The sequence below is a fragment of the Gekko japonicus genome, unplaced genomic scaffold (assembly GCF_001447785.1).
Source record: "Gekko japonicus isolate JY-2015 unplaced genomic scaffold, Gekko_japonicus_V1.1 scaffold1183, whole genome shotgun sequence".
Lineage (NCBI taxonomy): Eukaryota > Metazoa > Chordata > Lepidosauria > Squamata > Gekkonidae > Gekko > Gekko japonicus.
Window position 1 is genome coordinate 1 of NW_015167574.1, and position 19,605 is coordinate 19,605.

Genomic DNA, 19,605 nt, shown 5'->3' on the forward strand with positions numbered 1-19,605 from the left:
AAAAAAACATGAGCAACTCTACACACCTGTCAGTCTCTTTCCATTATTTTTACTAAATGTACACAGAATATATGACATTGCCTTATACCAAGTTTTACCATTTATATAGCTTGGTGTTATCTTTCCTGACTGGTAATATACCCTTTCACCTAGGATTTGGAAAGTAATGCAACAGAACACTTTTGAAGAAAGCAGATACCCCTGGCAGGAGTCATTTGAAAATGTTAACGTCTGCATGCCGTTCCGTTGCCCGAGATGCGGGGACCACACCAGATTCCGTACCTTGTCTTCCCTGAGAGCTCACCTCGAGTACGACCACAGCTATGAAGAAAGAAGTCTTCTGGCAAAATGCAACCTCTTTTCTTCTTTCAAAGACGCGGACCTGATCTGCACTTCCGAGCCCCTGACACAAGGAATGCTTGGGGATAGCGCAAGCATCATGAAACCAAAGCCGTCCTACTTAAACTTCTGTGACACGACCCACGAAAACACAAGGAACAGGAAACTGCTGGAAGTGGAAGCAGAGAGGCCTGTGTCTTTCGGGACAAATTATATGACGAGCGAAAGCGACGAGGAGCTCATTTCTAAGCCAGGTCTGGAAACCACAGACTCCAAAACTTCGTTTGAGGCCCACGTGAGGGAGAAGTTTAACCGAATGGTGGAAGCTGTGGACAAAACGATAGAGAAGCGGATCGACAAGCTTACCAAAGAGCTGGCCCAAAAGACAGCCGAACTTTTGGAGGTTCGAGCGGCCTTTGTGCAGCTTTCGCAGAAGAAACAGGAAGTGCAGAGGCGGGAGAGGGCCCTAAACAGGCAGGTGGACGTCGCAGTCGAGATGATTGCGGTGCTGAAACAGCGCCTCACGGAGTCTGAGGAAGAGCTCCACAGGAAGGAGGAGTAAGTAGAAGGATGGGGCATGCGGCAAGACAGTGGCACATATCCTGCTTTAGTTCCTCCAGCCTAAGTGGTCTTCCTTCAAATTCAGTGATTCTTCCATTGGAGGAAGAGCCACTGAACTTGGAGGAAGGTTCATCAGGGGAAAGAGCCACTTAAGTTGGAGGAAGCCCCCTGAGACTGAAGGAAGGCTTCCAGTTTTGCTCAGTGGAATCGTCTGGGGTTTGCAGGGTTGTGGTTTGTTTTTGTCTTTGTATGTACAAGAAGGTGTGGCGGCCAGAATATTCCAGGTCATGAGTGGCCAAGCAGGTGCCACACATGGCAGCGGGAGGCTATGGCATGCCTGGACAGGGACAGGATGGCCTGTGGGCCTGGGTGTGAGACAGACTCCGGCCTCACTTCTTACATGCTGTTCCAGCTCATTGGGCAAGAAGCACCCCATGGCACATCCTTTAGCACGCACCGTACTTAGGATTGTCTCACACCTCGGACTAGACCTGGCACAGATTCCAAAAGGGCTAGCTGCCACTAGCTACCAGGGATCTTGCCATGCTAACACAAGGAGCTCGGAGAATGGACGACGTATAGTCACACAGGTTCTCAAGCTCCAGACAGTGATTGACCCCCCTAAAAGACTGTAGTTTTTGGCTCGCAAGTCAAGTTTCTAGGTCTCATCTGTGTAGAGAAACATTTGAACAATTATTGCGCTGTCGGTATCCTCTAAAGACTCCCAAATCTTCTTGCAGCTCTCAGGCGTCTCCCTATTAGTGCTTTCTCCTACCATGACCACCCTCTGCCCATCTCTTACGTACTTGACCTCTTCGCTCCTTCTTTGCCTTCTTCTCTCCTTCCTCATGGAGTCTGAGAACCCCCAGATATGGCAATAGGAATCAAGTGATGCACCTTCAACAAAAGGCATGCTAATGTACACAGTCTCCTCCTTTGGACAGTTTTGATGTGCCTCAGGGCTCCCCAGTGCAGACCCAGAGCTCTGCTCCCAAACCAGCTGGACTATTCTTGTCTGTGAGCTGCAGAATGGCTGGAGTGTATACTGGGGCATGTGCAGGCCCTTCTATGGCCTAGAAGAGAAGGCAGCAGTGGTGCACAGCACACCCACTGTTTGATTAATGTACAGAATGGGGCCGCAGCACTTTATTTATGAGTCAGCCCATATACTGTTTACACCGGCATACCCTTTGTCACAGGTTTCCTGCCGCTTTGTGTCTGTATCATTTTGTTGTCCTTATCGCAACCATGCAGGGTGCGCTCTATTGTGAGAGGTAGACAAGTGTAAACCAGTTGATTTCAGTACAGAAGAAGGCATGTGTTGGATCGTCCAAAGGTACAGACCAGCAGTCTTATTGCATGCACCTTAGCACAAAAACTGTATGAGAAGGACAAGATGTTTTATGTCCTTGTCCTATTTATTTGCTTAGAGCATGTTTCGTCTGCTTTTCCTCCAAGGAGCTCAAGCAGGCATGCCTGGCTCTTTTCAGCCTCATTTCTACTCGTGGCTGGCGAAAGGAGCCTGGACTCTCCAAAGCTGATACCCTGAAACTCTTGTTGGTCTCTAAGGTGCTAAAGGTAAAGGTTTCCCTTGCTCGAAAGCCAGTCGAATCTGACTCTAGGGCAGTGGTTCTCAACCTGTGGGTCGCGACCCCTTTGGGGGTTGAATGGCCAGGGGTCGCCTAAGACCATCAGAAAACACAAATTTTCGATGGTCTTATGATAGCAACGAAAATAATTTTATGGTTGGGGGTCACCACAACAGGAGGAACTGTATTAAAGGGTCGCGGCAGTAGGAAGGTTGAGAACTACTGCTCTAGGGGGTGTTGTTCATCTCCGTTTCCAAGCTGAAGAGCCAGCGCTGTCCGAAGACATTTCCGTGATCATGTGGTCGGCATGACTAAATGCCGAGGCGCACGGAACGCTGTTACCTTCCCACCAAAGTGGTACCTGTTTATCTACTTGCAGTTTCTTGCTTTCGAACTGCTAGGTTGGCAGGAGCTGGGGCCAGAAATGGGAGCTCACTCTGACATGCGGCACTAGGGTCTCAAACTGCCGAACTACAGACCTTCCGGTCTGCAGTTCAACATCTTAACCTCTGAGCCACCGCGGCTCCTACTGGACTCAAATCGAACCTGTGAGGTTGTTTTGGCTGAGAGAAAATGGCTGGACCAGGGTGTCCCAGTAGATAGATATTTATTAGTACGGTCATTGACCAAATGGGTGTCCCAGTAAGTTTTGTGGCACATGTAGGTTTGCTGCAGGACTCTCAGGTCCTAATCCAGCTCTCAAATTACGACATCACTCCAGTTTTAGAAGTCCTGCTTCTAGAGAAAAGTGTGACTCTGGGAATGCAGGTTGTTGTTGTTCAGTCGCACAGTCGAGTCCGACTCTTCGTGACCCCATGGACCAGCTCCTGCCAGGCCTTCCGGTCTTCTGCTGTCGGGAATGCAGGACCACATAGTAAAGTCAGTCTGGTTGTGCTTCAGCGCCAACAAGGGTGGGAGAAAGGTCTCAGGTCTTCTGGTCAAGTTCACCCCCCCCTCCATTTAGTAGTAAGTCAGACCTGCAAACTGAACCTCATAGGATCACATTTAGGCAAGAATCAGAATTTGGTTTCCTGCTGGCTTCCATGGCAAGTTCCCGATGCACGTTGGCCGTTCCAGCCCTCCTAAAAATACTTTCATGTTGTATCCATGAAAAATGTAGTAACTGCTGATACATTATTTAGATGTGAACTACTTAAAAGCTGCAATCCTCGAGCTGCCCACTCCTTGTAATTCCCATTGACACTCAGGGAAGGAATCAGAGGCAGGTGCTTATGAAGTGGTACTCCGCGTGTGATTTCATCTTTTCAGGCACCCAAACATGTCTTGATCAAATACGCTGCTGCCGTTACCAAAATTGGCAAGCACAGGTGTGCATCAGCTGAGAGCTGTAATCCTTCACGGATCTACTGGGAAGCAAGCCCCAGTGAACTTCCAGGTAGTCAGGATCAAGCTATAAGGGCGGGAAGAGGGCATAGCTTGTATCTGCATACCAGCATTGGGATGAGATCAGCTTTGGCATATCTGTGGTTGCTCCCCGCTACGCTATGGCCCCGGTCACACGGCAAAGTTGCCGCGGGAGAGGCATGGGAGTCCCGCGGATTTTCCGGGTGCGATCACACCCCAACATCTGGGAAGCGCAGTGCTCCCGTGGCAAACCTGTGGCTCCCCGCCGAGGGTGCGGATTAAAAAACTAGTACTTACGAGGTACTAGTTTCCGGAAACCGCGGGCCAAGGGCAGGCATCTGATCGCGTTTCCGGTGGACTTACGTGGCATCCGGCGTCCGTCTCCACAGGTTGCACAACTGCGCCCAACGGCGCATGCGCACAAAGAGCGATTGCTAGTGCGATCACGCGGTGCGGCTTCTGTGCCGCGCTGCAGGATACCTGTCTGGTCGGCATCTCCCCCCTAACCACGGGACCTTGACCGGGACGTGTGCTTGGGCGGCCGCGCGTTAGTTTCCTCTGGGGCAATTAGCCACGCCTTCCCCCCGCGATATCCGGCCCGTGTTACCGGGGCCTATATTGGTCTATACCAGGTTCCTGCCTACAACACTGACAGAAGCAGGAAGCAGAGGTGAAAAGAGCAATGACCTTCCATGCCACCTGGCACACAACTCCAGAGATATTCTTGTTTTCTTACCTCTAGCAGTCATTTGTGGCACATGAATGGTCTGTGCCATGTCCTCTTTTCCAGTGAACAAACACTTCCTTTCTTGGTCACCTGGAGGCAATATCTGCTCCTCACAGGCAACTGGGCAAGGAAATATTTTCCAACATGCAACTCTGAAAGGAGCTCGGGAGCAGCCCAAGAGTCTCCTTGGTGAAGCATTGCGCATCTGTTATTATGTACCAAAAGAAGCTCTTGTGGGCACCTCCCATCCACTTGGGAAGTATAAGGTTCCGTTTTAGCCGGCCACTGTTTATGCAGTGGTGGTTGAAGCAGCATTACCTTACTGAGGTGGGTCCCAATGATATCTTTTGTGCTGCCATAATATGATTTGCTTTCCAGTCGCCCCGTGTGTCGAGATCCACGGGGCAACAGCTAGCTGAAGCCCCCAATGAAGCCACCAGGGACACGCCCACGGCTGAACCCTTGATTTTCACATTCATAACAGTTGCCATACTGTGGCTCAGGCAGAGAGTGTAGCAAGTAGGTTAGTTCTGAATGGAATAATAGAGCTGATATGTTTTTAATGCTGGCATCTGCAGGCGCCAAGAGAGTCCGAGTGTTCTCCAGCAACACTGCAAACATCTAAAGCGAGCAAACTGTGTTCTATGCATATTGCTTATTCCCTTTGGCATCGGTTACCCATCTTTTGCTTGCCAAGCATTGCGCTAGTGTTTAGGGACTGGCCTCTGTGGGGGAAAAAAAAATCCATGGAGAATCCAAGCTGTATCTGTAAGGGTTTGTTGTGCACACACGGCATACTCAGGCTGGAGCCCAGCTCTTGTCCTACTGATGACTCAAGAGGGGGGAAAAGAGGGAAACGAATCTAATGCTTAAGAAAACTTGTATGAATTTTTTTAAAAAACAAACAAACAAGGGGGCAAGAGAGCCAACGGACTGAATTTGGAGGAAGTGAGAAGATATATTTTGTGGCAGCATCATTCATGGGTTAAATTAAGGGACACCTCCATGCTTTGAGGAGCCCCCAATCCAAAGCTGGACAAGAAAGAAAAAAAACAAGGAAGGAAGGAAGGAGGGGAAAGAGAGGGTTCTGATGGGCCTCCCCAGGTGGGAGCACATCCAGCCTGTGCTGAAGACATTGCACTGGCTGCCAATAGCATACCAAATTCACTTCAAGGTGCTGGTGCTTACCTTTAAAGCCCTATATGGCCAGGGTCCGACATACCTGAGGGACCGCCTTTTCCCATACATACCCCAGAGAGCACTACAGTCGAGGTCTCAAAATCGACTGAGCCTTCTGGGTCCCAAGGAGGCCAAGCTTGCTACTACCAGGGCCAGGGCCTTCTCAGTGGCGGCTCCATACTGTTGGGATGAGCTCCCGGAAGAGATCGGGGCCCTGTGGGAACTTTTACAATGCCACAGGGCGTGCAAGACGAAGCGCTGCCACCAGGCTTTCAATTAAGGAGCCGCCACCACTATTACCACCAACAATCTTAATTATAGAGCCCTGGCCCTTGGCTTTGACATCTAGCCTGCGCCGCCGCTCGTATTAGGAAGAGCATTGAGCAGAATAATGGTTAGACCTTTGTATGCACACTTACAGTATGCCATTTTAAGCAATTAATTAAACATCGGCCAGCACATTATGATTTATTTAGGAATTTTTTATAATTGAACTGTTTTTAGAGGATTTTATATGGATTTTAATTGTTATTTATGTATTAATCAGTGTAAGCCACCCTGAGCCTGCTTTGTGGGGAGGGCGGGGTACAAATTAATTAATTAAATAAATAAAATTATACATGTGGTCAGATTTAGCTGTAGAGGAGTGACCTAGCTGTCCCTAAACAATCGCTACATTTTCTGGGAACAGATTTACCTGGGGAAGGTACCATGAAGCAAATTGGTCCCTTTGGAGGCCAAACACGTGAGTCTTACTGTTCCAAAACAAAAAAGCAATTTCTTCCATTTGCTTTATTCTACCATATAAAGCTTAAAGTGACCTTTCTCATTCTGAACAATGGCCCCAGAGTATGGATTTTTTTTGGGGGGGGGGAAATCCTCACAATTGGACCATGTCAAGATAGCGGGGATTTCTCTGCAAACCCAGAAGAACCTCTAGATCTGCAGGAAATTCTGAAAAGACTTTTTTATTTTCTTAGAACTTGAGAATTCAAATGGGAAAAAATTGCCCCCTGAGGTCTTGTGAGATCATAGATGGCATTACAGTGGAGATTGGAAAAAAATATTCTGCTGAGGGATGAGAACCGCAGCAGGAGGAAGGCGATCAAGATATGGCCGTGGGCAAGATGGTTGGAGGGAGGCTTGACGCGGAAAGGGCTTGTCACCTACAACCAAAGTTTTGTGGCTGAAACTCCTGTCCATTCCATAAGAGGGAACTATACCTGGCCAACTGAAAAGTTGATGAGAGCTTGCCAAGCTCCCTCTCTACTATTTTTATTTATTTAGTTACTTCACTTATTTATAGTCTGCCTTTCTCTCTGAGACTCAAGAGGGCTTGTATGTTCAGGGCCACTACTGAATGTCCTCCTTGCAGATGGCTTTCCACTTAACATGACCCTTCTTCCTTCACATCATTCTGAGTACGTGCACTTACTTCCTCAAGGATGTATTAGATACAGCTTTATACCACTGCAGGGAGGAAACCTGTAATTGGTGCAAATGCCTGACATCTGAACTTGCCCTGAGAGTTTCTCAACTTCTGTTAGTAGGCCTGTGACGTCCTCCTTATTAGGGAGGACTAGTTTCACTTTAAAAGTTCACTTTATTTTTCTTTACTGGGTAGATTCTGCTGCCACCAGGAAATTTTAAGGATTTCCAAACCTTTATGCTTTTACTTTGGCTCTTACTAGTTTGGTAGACCGAGTTTAAGGCTTACGAGGGACTATGTGGTCCTGGGAAGTATTTCATTCAAAGCTGGTATAAACTTGAATAAAAGAGGATTTATTGAAATAAATATTAAATAAGAGGGTGATACAAGGTAACTAGTAATGTGTAAATGATGTACAATTGCTTTGGTATCACACTCAATCTTATCCCTCACTGACAGGGATCTTTGCATGTAACTTTGTAACACTTGTTTATCTCAATGCCATATATAATCACTGTTTCTCTTCAATTTGTTATGACACTCAGCTTTCAGCTTTCTTTCTCTCACTGAACAACCGCAGCTGTCCTTCTCTAACTGCTTCAACACAGAACTAACTAACTGTCTAACTAAACATCAGCTGTCAACATCTCTGAAACTCCTGACTGACTCACATACTCATCCAGCCAGATTCACTTCCAAAGCCCCTCCCCCTCTCTGTCAACCACCAATCATACCACACTTGCCTCTCTCAACCACTCTAGTCTATCTACCACAGCCATGCAACCAAACTTTAAAGAGACACACACACACAGAAACAAGGAATCGTTACAAGGCCCCACTTTATTTTCTACACTGAACTGTGGACTGATGGCTTGAATATATGATGGCCCATGCATTCCCAGGAAAGTATACTTATTACGGTGGGTTGGATCCTCTCAGTTTTTTCTGCTGGTGGAAGCGGTAGGAAGAGTGATCTTGACCCATTCCCTTCTTCACTGCAGCCCTGTCCCATATGGGCCTCTTGTCCACACAGAGAAGGGGTCCTTCAAACCTCTTGTGCCCAGAGAAAAGCTGGTAGAGTCCAACCCAATACAGCTCTGCAGAGGCACATTTTTTGTTCTAATGGTTTAAATATTCTGAAAGTAACAAAACAAAGTTCCGTGATTCATACAAGAACTGTCTGCTCTACTTCTAGGAGACTTTTTAAAAAGCTGTTATTTTTTCATTCGGAGAAGTTCTGTTCACTGCGTATGAGTCACAGCAATGTCAACTCAGGCCTGTAGCCTGACAGTGGGGCATTTGGGGGGTGGAGCCCCACCACAGACAAGCGCTGCCCCATCCCAGGAGGATGTCAGACCGCCCCCCCCCGGTGTGCCTTGCCCCCCCAGCGGAGGAGAGGCTGGGGAAGGAAAGGGAAGCCACCCTGTCACTTCTGGTCAGTTTCACTGAGGGGATGAACAACTGTTAAACCTAACAGCTGATTGGAGGGGAGTGAAACTGACCAGAAGCTGCAGGGTGGCTTCCCTTTCCTTCCCCAGCCTCCCTGCTGTTGGGGGGGGGGGCTGGGGAAGGAAAGAGAGCAAGAGAGAGAAGGCATGCCTCTTCTCTCTCTCTCTCTCTCTCTCTCTCTCTTTCCTCCACTTAATCTAATTAAGTTCCCCACTCCCCTGCCCCAGTATCGAGGCCCCTGCCCCACCAACCCAAAATTTCTGGCTACAGGGCTGTGTCAACTTGCTGACGCTGCCCTGGGCTGGGGGAGGTCAATGAGGCCTACAGGGCTGCTGCCACTGCCCTTCCTGCAGCAGGGACCACAGCACGGCAAGGCAGAGAACTTCCCGCACGCCGGCCTGGCTCGCCGTCGCCACCTGCGCTTCAAGCCAGGATCACCTTCTGCCTCCTTCTCTCTCCTTCTCTCTCGCCAGCCATGCCTGCCGTGACCCACATGGGGACCTCCTTCTCTTCCCCCAGCAGCTGTTCCTCGGATGACGAGGCCCACAGGGGAAGGCAAGGAGAGGCCTGCAGAGCTGCTGACAGGTGGGGAAGGGGCGGCAGCAAGTCCTCTGGAGAGTCGGGGGAGCTGGGCTGCCTAGGAAGTGGGGGGGGGGCGCTTGGCAGGAAGTTGGGGGGGCAGGCCCCAGGAGGCCCCACTGGAGCTCCGGGCCTGCCATCCGCCCATTTTTTCTAAACATAGCTCTGTGATAAAGCACATGCATTGAAGTCCGTGTTCAATCCCTGCCATCTTTGGTTAAAATTATCTTGGGTAGCAGAGCTGGAAGATACCTTTGCCGGGCAGCCGCTCCCTATATAGTACACAATTTGGGGGTCTGCCCCAGATCCTGCCAAACAGACGTGCTGGGATTTCCCTGATGAAAATCGGATTCCTACGCATGTGGGAGCCCAGTTCTGATCAGGACCACGGGGAGGAGGGGCTTACGCCTTCCCCCCCTCCCCACTTTCTTTTTCTGATCTGAAGCATCCAAGGGAGCTGCCATTTGTCCCACTGGGGAGAATTACATGTAGCCCATTGGTGTGGATAAGTTTGCTCTATAGGGCAAACAGAAGTTCCCTGGCACCTGGGAAAACGGAGGCAGGCATAATTTCTTTCCACCCGTATACCGTGGTTCTTAAATTGGGCCAACACACGCCCAGGAATTAAGTTCTGAGAACAGAACTCCCAGCACACGTCCAGTTGACAGCACGTGTGTCAGTCACATGGACTTTGCAGTGCCTGATTAATCCATCAGAGTCTGAGAGAACTTGGCTAGGTGGGCCAGTGTGCTGACCTGCTAAACAGCAGCTTCCCACGTTCACCGCACAATATCAGCCTTGAAATGAGTTTATTTCAGTGGTTCTTAACCTACTCCTGTCCCCCAGCTGTGCAACGTTATCACTAAATGCCTCCCCAGGTCAGAGCCGAACAAACCCGGAACATAAAAACAGCATTCCATAAAAGACAGCTGTATTTATAGGGGTATTTTGGTGATAGATGCTTATCTCATGCAGACCTCAGGGACACATTCATTGAGACCCCATTCAGTGAGAGCTAAGCCCTTAAGGTCAGGTTTGATTCCTGTTTGTCGTGCACCTCTTATTACAACAAATACCTGGTAGAGAAGCCCTGGATGCTGAGAGTTTATCTACAGAGCAAGTTTGGAAGCATAAAACAATTCCCCTCTGCTGCTATCGGAAAGCAGTCCGGGGGTGTGTGTGTGGGCTGACTAGAATCCAGAATCTCCCTCCCCCCCCTCCCCCCCCAGTCCCCATCCCCCGAAAGTCCTGAATGCCCATCAGGTTTGTATAGTACCGCCAGAGGGCTGCATGCCCCCCCCAATTAGGAACCACTCATCTATTTCATTAATTAGTTTCTCATTGCAACAACATTTTCTTGGTTCAGTTTTTGCTAATGATAAGTGGAGGATGTAGTCATAGCATTCTTGGGGGGGGATTATAAATCAAAAGCTTCAATCTAGGAGGCTGCCACTGTCCTATAAAGGAGACTTCAAAATGCACACAGGCATTCATGTGCTATTGAATTCATCCTGTCAGAGGCAGGCAGTCTCCCTCCCTCCCTCCCTCCCTCCCTCCCTCCCTCCCTCCAGCTGTAAAAAGAGATACTTCTGCACTTTTGGTTACATAAGAATAAAATCTACAGGATCAGGACTGGGGCAAGTACAGCACACAAGAGAGAGAGAGAAATCTTTTTTAATCAGCTAGAAATATCTTGCCTTGATTTCTATTTCTGGAAACAGATACCTGATGGAGGACAGGAGGGGAATGTCAGTGTTGCGACTCAGTTATGTGGCTGTAGTCCTGGGAGGATGCAGATTGCAGCTGGCGCTGAGCGTCTGTGGGAAGGGCTCAAGGATGTCGCCGAGTTAAAAGCCCCGCATTCACTCCTTCCTGCTGCTTGCTAGAAGGAATAAGGAGACGCCGCTGTGCTGTGCAGCAGCAATTCAGGGGGGGGGGGGGGGGGGGGTTTTTTTGTCTCAGTTCTGTTTTGTTTTCATTGCAGAGAAGTCGTTACGTTTAATCACTTCCTAGAGGAAGCTGCCGAGAAGGAGGTCCGTGGCAAAGCCCGGCTTCAGCACTTCATCGAGAACCTGCTGCAGCGGGTGGATCTTGCAGAAAAGCAGCTGGAATATTATCAGAACCAGCAGATCGTGGCCAACTACAGTGATGTCAATGAACACGTGGTAAGCAGAAAAGGGGTCGATCCCCCCCCCCGTTATGCCGTACGTCACTGCTCGTGGGGAGGGGGGAGGGAAGCAAGGCAATTTGTGTGGGAATAGATGCACACAGAATGAAAAGCAGTTTGTTCATTGCAGTGTGTGATAAGTTTGAAAAAAGAAACAAAAACGGCTCTCTGCTTCTTTGAACCTGCATTTTGTTTGTATGCCAAGGTTTTGTTCTACATAAGCAGTGGCTAGGATACAATCTATGCTGTTTTATAATAAAGGGATATGTTAGATATCTATTACATTTCCCAACTGCTAGTCCTACAAAGGGTTCGTGGCAGTGTGCACGACCTTCTCTCCCCTCATTTAAGGCCTAGATCCAGCAGAGTGATTGCATAGGATTGCTGTGTAATGCAATTTTCTCACTTCCTGCAGTGGCCCCAAATGCCTCCTGGGATGCTGTTTACGGGAAATAGGGGGTCCCCAGGAACAGCATTTCAGGGTCGTTTTGGGGTACACTGGGGAGGTTAGAAACAGAGATGGAAAACAGAAGCAAGGTTTATTGAGAGGAATTATACTAATATTTTCCCTGGAGATAAGGGTTGCCAGGCACTGCCTGACTACCAGCGGGAGGGTTGTGTGTGGGGATATAGGGGTGTGTGTGTCATGACACCAGCTGCGGCACCATGTCATTTCCAGACATAGGTAGCTCTAGGAATTAACGGAACTCTATGGTAGAGTTTTTGACAATGCCTAGAGCGACGTATATCACTTCTGTTATTTTAGCAGAAGTGACATGGCGCTGCATGTGGAACTGAAATTTTATTTTATTTTTCTCCCGCTGCCACTCAAAGTGATGGCAGGCAGTGGGGGAGGGGGGCAGGGGATCCCCCGCCCTCACTGGTGGAATGGACTCCTAGCTGGAAAACTACCCACACTCAAGCGGTCACAATAATGACAGGTATTCAATATAATGCCCAGGACTTGAAAGCCCACCAAAAAACCGAGTCCAATATTCCAGAAACTCTACCCTTTTTTCCCTCAAGAGTGGTGAGATGAGAGGCCAAACAGGTAGAGTGAGGGAATAAAGAAGGGTTAATCTACCTGTTGTTGCAGGCTCAGGCAGAGGATGTAGGTTATAACTGCTGTAGGAGAATGTAGGAACCAACTGTTGCTGGTTCACTGCTTGCGTGTTGCTTGAAATGTCAGATGCCCCTCAGCAGTCAACAAAGAAAACGTGATAATTGAACAGGGTGTTTGTAGTCAAACTACTTCAAATGAGCCATGACTGCTAATTTGTTCCGGAGATGCAAAGCAGCAAAGGAAAAGCTTACCCGTGATAAATGCCATGAAAACTGATAAGAAAGGTGAGATCTATTATTGGGCCCCTTCTAAGGGGTATGCCAGGGAATTAGAATGCACGACCTTGCAGGCAGAGAGCAGATGGTTCAGTAGAGACTGTGAGAAGCAGCTACTTGCAGTCTCCTAGAACTCAGTGTAAATTTTAGTGTAATCTTAAAGCTTTGAGTGTAGGCAAGGACACAATTCCCACAGAAGCCCAAAAAATAAAAGCTAAAAAAAATAGCACAGGGCGCAGCTTCTTGAGAATTTTCTCCTCCCATGCACGTGTTTCTCTATATTGCTGTACGAATGACTGTCACAATTTGAGGGACCCAAATTCTGGAGTGTTCCCACACTGTATGTTCAGGCTCCCTGAAACCTTATGGGAAAAGACCTGTGGCTGTCTTGGGGGGGGGCGGGGGGCAGTTCTTTGCCATCAAGTCGCAGCCAACATATAGCAACCCCTCACAGTTTTCAAGGCCAGAGACGTTCAGAGGTGGTTTGCTATTGCCTGCCTCTGCATTATGATCCTGGTATTCCTTGGAGGTCTCCCATTCAAATACTAGCCAGGACTGACCCTGTTTAGCTTCCAAGATCTGACAGGATTGGGCTAGCTTGGCCTATCCTGGGCAGGGTGTCCTAGAGACCTTTTAAAACAGTTTTTCAATCAATTGTTAATCTAATACACATAAAAGGCTAGCCGTGTTCCCGACGACTCACCTTCTACCTGATTGGGCCAGCCTTTCAAGCTCATTCGCATATGCAGGCTGATTGGGCCTTGTTCCATTCCGCACATCATCCCCCCCCCCCCCCCCACACACCTCGAAACACGCAACATTTGCATATGCAGCCTGATTGGCCCTTGCCTCCAACATTCTAAATAGTTTGCTGTTCCTCTCCCCCACCCCACATAGCCAGTTGGAACACAGAGGTTGTTTGCATATGCGGCCTGATTGGCCCTCACCTCCAACATTCTAAACAGTTAGCTGTTGCTGTTGGGAGTCATCGAACGTGCCCTGAGGTAAAATACATCTCCCAATCTTCCCCTAAACATTCACTGGGGTTGCCAGTCTCCCTGTGGGATGTAAACTAGGGAGAGAGATCATGGGATGGACGATGGAGAAGAACAAAGCAATTGCGATGCCGAAGAAAAATATCCACAGACTTATACATTCTTATTCAGTGTCCAATTCAAACACCATAAACACCACAACGGACCATGCATATCTGTCTCGTTTTGTATTCAAACTTTGTCAAAGTGGGTAGCGTTGAAATTCCTATGTCTAATGCAAAGATAAAAATACTATTATTAGCAAAAAAGTAATGAGAGGCTATACATTCAACTGGCTGTTATTTTTGTACACTTACAATTAATTCATCACACGAGAAAACATTATATTACACAGAAAACAGGTGCTTTGACACACATACTCTACAGTAGTGTTTAGCCATGGCCAACTTTATGTTACATTGTCCAGAGTGCAGCTCTTTGAGATGTAAAGGTTCACATAGTCCATTGACCACAGCAAGGCAAATTAATTGCCGGTTCTGAAAACATCTTTACCCAAAACAATGCTGATGACTGAATCCTCTATACCTCCTGGCCAGCTATACGTTGGGTTGTCCAGAGACCAACACAATGAGGATGTCACACTTCACATTCTCCATGTACCACACCAAGGTGTAGACAAATAATTAAAAACGATGATGCCTGATTTCATACTGACTGTATATATTTCATCCATGCAAAAGCCCTCTGAAAACCAAACCCTGCCACACGTAACAACCATAAGCAGCACAACGTGTTGACCCAACGAACTATACAACCATCAATACCAAAATGACATATGCAGACCGTCACCCCAACATACACTGCAGCCCCCTCCCCCCCAAGGCTGGGGCACTCGCCCATAGCCTCTTTGTAGAGCTCATTGTGTTTATTCCCACAACCGGCCTTATTCCTAGTTTGGAAAATAAATGGAGGCCCCGATCACACGGGCAGGAAACTGCAGAGGAGAAGCGTGGCTGTTTGCCCTGGGGCAAACTACTGCGCAGTTACGTGATCAGACCTCCTGTGGAGGTACCGTGGAGGTTCCATGGCAAGGGAGAGGTGCCGATCACAGGACAAGCCGGCGCACAACGAAGAAGCGCGCGTCGCAGCAAACTGTTTTTTATTTTTGTGTACATGACAAATGCGCATGTTCCGTTGGGTGCGCATGCGCATCCACAGAGACTTGGACAAAAAACCCCCACCTTATTTGCAAGGGGACATGGGCGGGCGCCGGATGCCACCGGAAACGCGATCAGACGCCCGCCCTTGCCCCGCAGTTTCTGTAAACTAGTACCTCCAAGGTACTAGTTTTTTGCCACGCAGTTTCGGCTGGAAGCCTCGGTTGAGCCACGGGAGTGCTACGCTTCCCAGATGTGCTGGTGAGATCGCGCCCGGAAACTCCGGCTGTTTTCCATCTCACTTGTGTGGCTTCTGTTCCGTGTGACCGCAGCCGGATAACAGTTGATGAGTTAGATCTAGTAGAGGATTTCTGCGTGCAGAATGTTTGGGAGAATTTTTGCTGTTTTTACCCTCCCAGTACAGAGTCCCCCCTCAGGCTATTCCTGGGGGTTCCTTGTCCCCCAGGAGCAGTATTGGAGGGGCATTTTCGGCTGCGGTGAAGGGAGGTAGTGACAAAGTTGCACTCGGTGGGCAGAAATCCCTTCCCTGCATGGGAATCATTTGATGAATCCAGCCCAACCTATTTGCTACTTGTTTCTGTCAGTCTGAATAACATGTCCATTTTTTCTTCCAGTTTACAGACATCTCATCCAGTAAGAAACCTCGATGCCTGTATGTATGCCATTTCAGTGCCATAATAATATGTGAAATAACATTTCTGAATCACATGTTGCTTAAACTGTACATTCTTTATCTTCTCTATATGAAGCTTGACCAGCTCTTCCCCCACCCCGCCTTTTTTTTCTTTCCCATCAGCAGCCGGGGAAACCAACATGCTTTTTACAATGCCCCTGATGCGAAACCTCACTCTTTCCAGAAAGGACGACTGCACCTGAAGAAAACCAAGGAGGACAAAATGGGGGCCTATCCCATTAAACTCTTTTATGAACCTGTGGACTGTTCGAGGGAACTTTGGAGACCTCTGAAGAAAGGGGAGACGCCAAACGCTGCCCGAAAGGTTAATGCGAAATCAAAGATCAGTAAAAAAAGCAAACAGCTCTACTAAAAGTCTATATAGAAATATATTATCTATCTAATCTATCTATATACACATAGGTGCAAGAACTGGTGGCCCTGGGCTACCGCAAGTAGATATTCAGTCACATCCATTGTCTAGTTGCTGTATCTTTCCCTGTTCATTTGGGCTACAATGATATATTTAATAGATAATAATCAATACATAAATAGAGAACACTAATTTAACTGCCTCATTTCCAGGACTTTTGGTTACTTACATGAGGTGCTGCTTTATTTTTGCAAGAACGTTCTTTAAATTGAGTCCAGCATTTCACTGTGCACGCATTTCTGATCTTGACAGACATTCATTTTAAAAGTCTGTTTTGTTGCTTTGATTCACAGGAGTTCCTTCTGTTGGCACTTTGATGAAAGAGCTGTCCTTCGGGGAGCTTTGGGCCTGGACCAGAGGGCGGGAGGGGGCGTTAGAGAGTGATGCCGTAATCCTCGATGCGCTGAGAGCTGAGCGTCTCCCTATGGTTGCAGGGCAGAAACAGCATGGCGGCGTTTCTGGAAGTCCAATCAAGTGTGAGGGCTCTAAGTGGGTGACCCTCCTCTCCCCTGTCGCTACCTCCTCCGGACCCCCGGGATAGGCAGTAGGGAGAAACTGTTTGACAGTGGCCACCAATGGCATTCTCCTGGTAGCCGGCAGGAGGCAAGCATAGGGGCCAATCCCTGCTGCTGGGGGAGAAACAGACGCTTTCATGTTGCACAAAGAGCAGTGTGAGAGAATCGGTGCTGCTTTCTCGCAGCGAGTAAATCAGGGGTGGGACTCCTTCTCTTTCTCCCTGCAGCAGCACAGTTACTCCTGTGATACAGACAACAGTGCAGGAAAGCACTATAGTAATTATTTCTGTGCCTTGAGGGTCAGCACAAATGCAGCCGTTGATTTATTTATTCACACACACACCCCTTTTCAAAGTACCGCCCTTTTCATGGCACTCAGGGTGACATAATGGTGCATGGCCTCTTTTTATCCTCCAGGCTGATTGGCCCGAAGTCATCCAATGAGTGTCAAAAGAGACTCAGGTCTCTTTGTTCCAAGACCAAATATTCTGTCCAAGGTATGACACTGTATACCTTAGAGCCAGAGGTCTTCAACCTTTTCCATTGAACACCCAGCGGTCGCCTGGGATCTGCTGAGCTGCCGGCACGTGACAGGGAGTCCTGTGACATCACAGTTGTGTAACAGGAAGACAGAATCCTATGAGGTGTATGATACAGTATAGGCTGCGGTCTGAACAGTGCCTTGGAGAATCTTAGCTTTCTAAATGGGATATGAGGGTAATAAAGATGTAGCCGGAATTTCCCCCAGCTTCAAGGCAGTAACTGGAATTCCAAAGTGGAAGGAGTGCTCTACCTCTCCGGTAGCCCATGGAAGGGGGCCTGTTTCACCAAGCTATTCATGCGGACAGTCCATCGGCCTTTCTGAACCTAGGCAGGGCTGGATGTGAGACCATTTGGGAATCCGAGGGATTGGGCTCCACGGGGGAAAGGTGTGATACAGACATATAATACATTCATTTTTTTAGACTGGAGAAAGGATATGGAGTTTGCTTAATTATTGTATCACTGTTATTCTCGCATCTGATGGGCAGGTTTGTCGAGGAGCCCCCTTTAAGGTTGGCGTAAAAGACTTTTAAAAAATTCCTGTATAAAATTGTGCTGAGAGGTGCTGGACCGCACCAACGACCCCCTCCATGCCGTACAGCAGCAGCAGCAGGATTACGGTTGAATGCTGCCTTGTATCAAAGAAGCAACCCCCCCCAACATGTCCCCCGGCCGCTCGGGATGCCAGCCTCCAGGTGGGACCTGGGGATCCCCTGGAATTACAGCTCATCTCCAGACTGCAGAGATCAGTTCCCCTGGAGAAAATGGATGCTTTGGAGGGTGGACCCCACTTTGGCATTGCACACCACTACGGTCCCTGTCCTCCCCAGACTCCGCCCCCAAATCTCCAGGAGTTTCCCAGCTTGGATCTGGCAACCCTATGTATAGCTGATAATTGGCTGGCGTAGGTGAACTCCATCGATAGATGCCTAAGGGCACTTGCCATGTTTTTCTTCCCGTTGCATTTTGTAAAATTTGATGTAATTCAATTAACTAACATCCTTGATATTGATCCTCTGTGACGAGTGTCTACAGGCCAAGTATGCACTGCCATTTTATTTATTTGTAGAATCTAGTATATGGCCTAGCTTTTGCTTTTATTCTGTGGTGTGTTCTTTCATGGTGTTTTGCTCACGTTGAGTGCAATGGGGCCTCAGTGTCTTGATGGTCCTGCGCGTGGCATAACGGGCCAGCATTGCTGCCGGCAGAGTACTGGGCTACACGATGCTCTCTGGGACTGGCAACTGGGTTCCATTTTCTTCCCAGGGGCATCTGCGTTTGGTGTCAGCCTCCACAGTACAAAGGCTTGTTGGCTTCAGTGGCAGTTGGTTTTAACCCTTGCGACAGCCACAAAAGGCAGGCAGGGAAAGGGAGGTTTTTCTGTTCGCCAAGGAAAGCTGTTCCTGAAAGAATGATGTCCTCTCCTGTTTAGAATAAGCAGCAGAAGATGTAAAGTATCAGCCAAGGAGCTCTGACTAAAACTCTCTTAAGGCTTAAAGTTCCATTTCAAAGCCGTATTTATAGTAGCGCTGCCAATCTGACAGTCGATTAACTTGCCTGCCTTTCAGTCGGACGTGTGTGAAATCCTAGTGAGAAATTCCATGCAGCTTCTTAAGTTGATTCTTAAGAAAAGATAGGCAAGTTCCCCACATCCTCAGAAAATGGAAACAGAAAGATTGCCTGTTGTTGAGCTACGGAACAGGGCATAAAAATATACATGTGTGACCATCAAGAACAAATGAACCCAGCACTTAAATGCCATTTTTAACGCTAATACCAGATGTCCTCTTTTTAGAGTACATGTCCTCTTTTTTTGGCGTCCATCCTCTTTTGGGCTGTTTTTAAAAAACTGATGAAAATGACCTCTTTTAGGGTTGTAAGGTTAGGAATATTCCTAGTCAGTACCAATTATCATGGCTTAAATAGTAGGGGTGTTTAAAATGACATTTGTCATAGTGATCACTTGTTTGAAGTAGTCAGTCAGGAAACATGTCCTCTTCTTTTCCTTTTCAAAATATGCTAACTACGCTGACGTGGCTGCATTGCTTCTTCCCTTGTGTCATTCTAAACTTTCATGAACAAAGTTTTTTAAAAAAAATCACCTCAAGGGGGCAGCACAATTAATAAGACTAAGAATAACAATACCGCCATAAAAGTCAAAAACATATTGTTTTGAAGGAACGTGTGGTAATGATGTACTACTTTAAAAATTGCCAAGAACTCTGAGTGATGAAGGGGGAGCATTGCTCCTTATTGTTGTGTGTTAAAGATAAAGGTAAAGGTTCCCTTGCTCGAAAGCCAGTCGAGTCCGACTCTAGGGTTCCGGTGCTCATCTCCGTTTCAAAGCCAAAGAGCCAGCGCTGTCCGAAGACGTTTCCGTGGTCATGAGGCCAGCATGACTAAACACCAAGGCTCACGGAACGCTGTTACCTTCCCACCGAAGTGGTCCCTATTTATCTACTTGCAATTTCTTGCTTTCAAACTGCTAGGTTGGCAGGAGCTGGAACTAGAGACGGGAGCTCACTCCATCATGCGGCACCCGGGTC

The 19,605-nt window shown here is 48.0% G+C and overlaps 1 protein-coding gene across 1 annotated transcript; it reads left to right on the forward strand.

Annotated features, from left to right (window-relative positions):
* Positions 1 to 166: 166 nt before the first annotated feature.
* ZNF365 (zinc finger protein 365) lies at positions 167 to 16,146 on the forward strand. The gene is made up of 4 exons (XM_015413862.1): positions 167 to 897; positions 11,202 to 11,382; positions 15,510 to 15,547; positions 15,695 to 16,146. Exons 1-4 carry the CDS (start codon positions 167 to 169, stop codon positions 15,939 to 15,941), a joined length of 1,197 nt encoding a protein of 398 aa, XP_015269348.1. The 3' UTR covers positions 15,942 to 16,146.
* Positions 16,147 to 19,605: the final 3,459 nt, after the last annotated feature.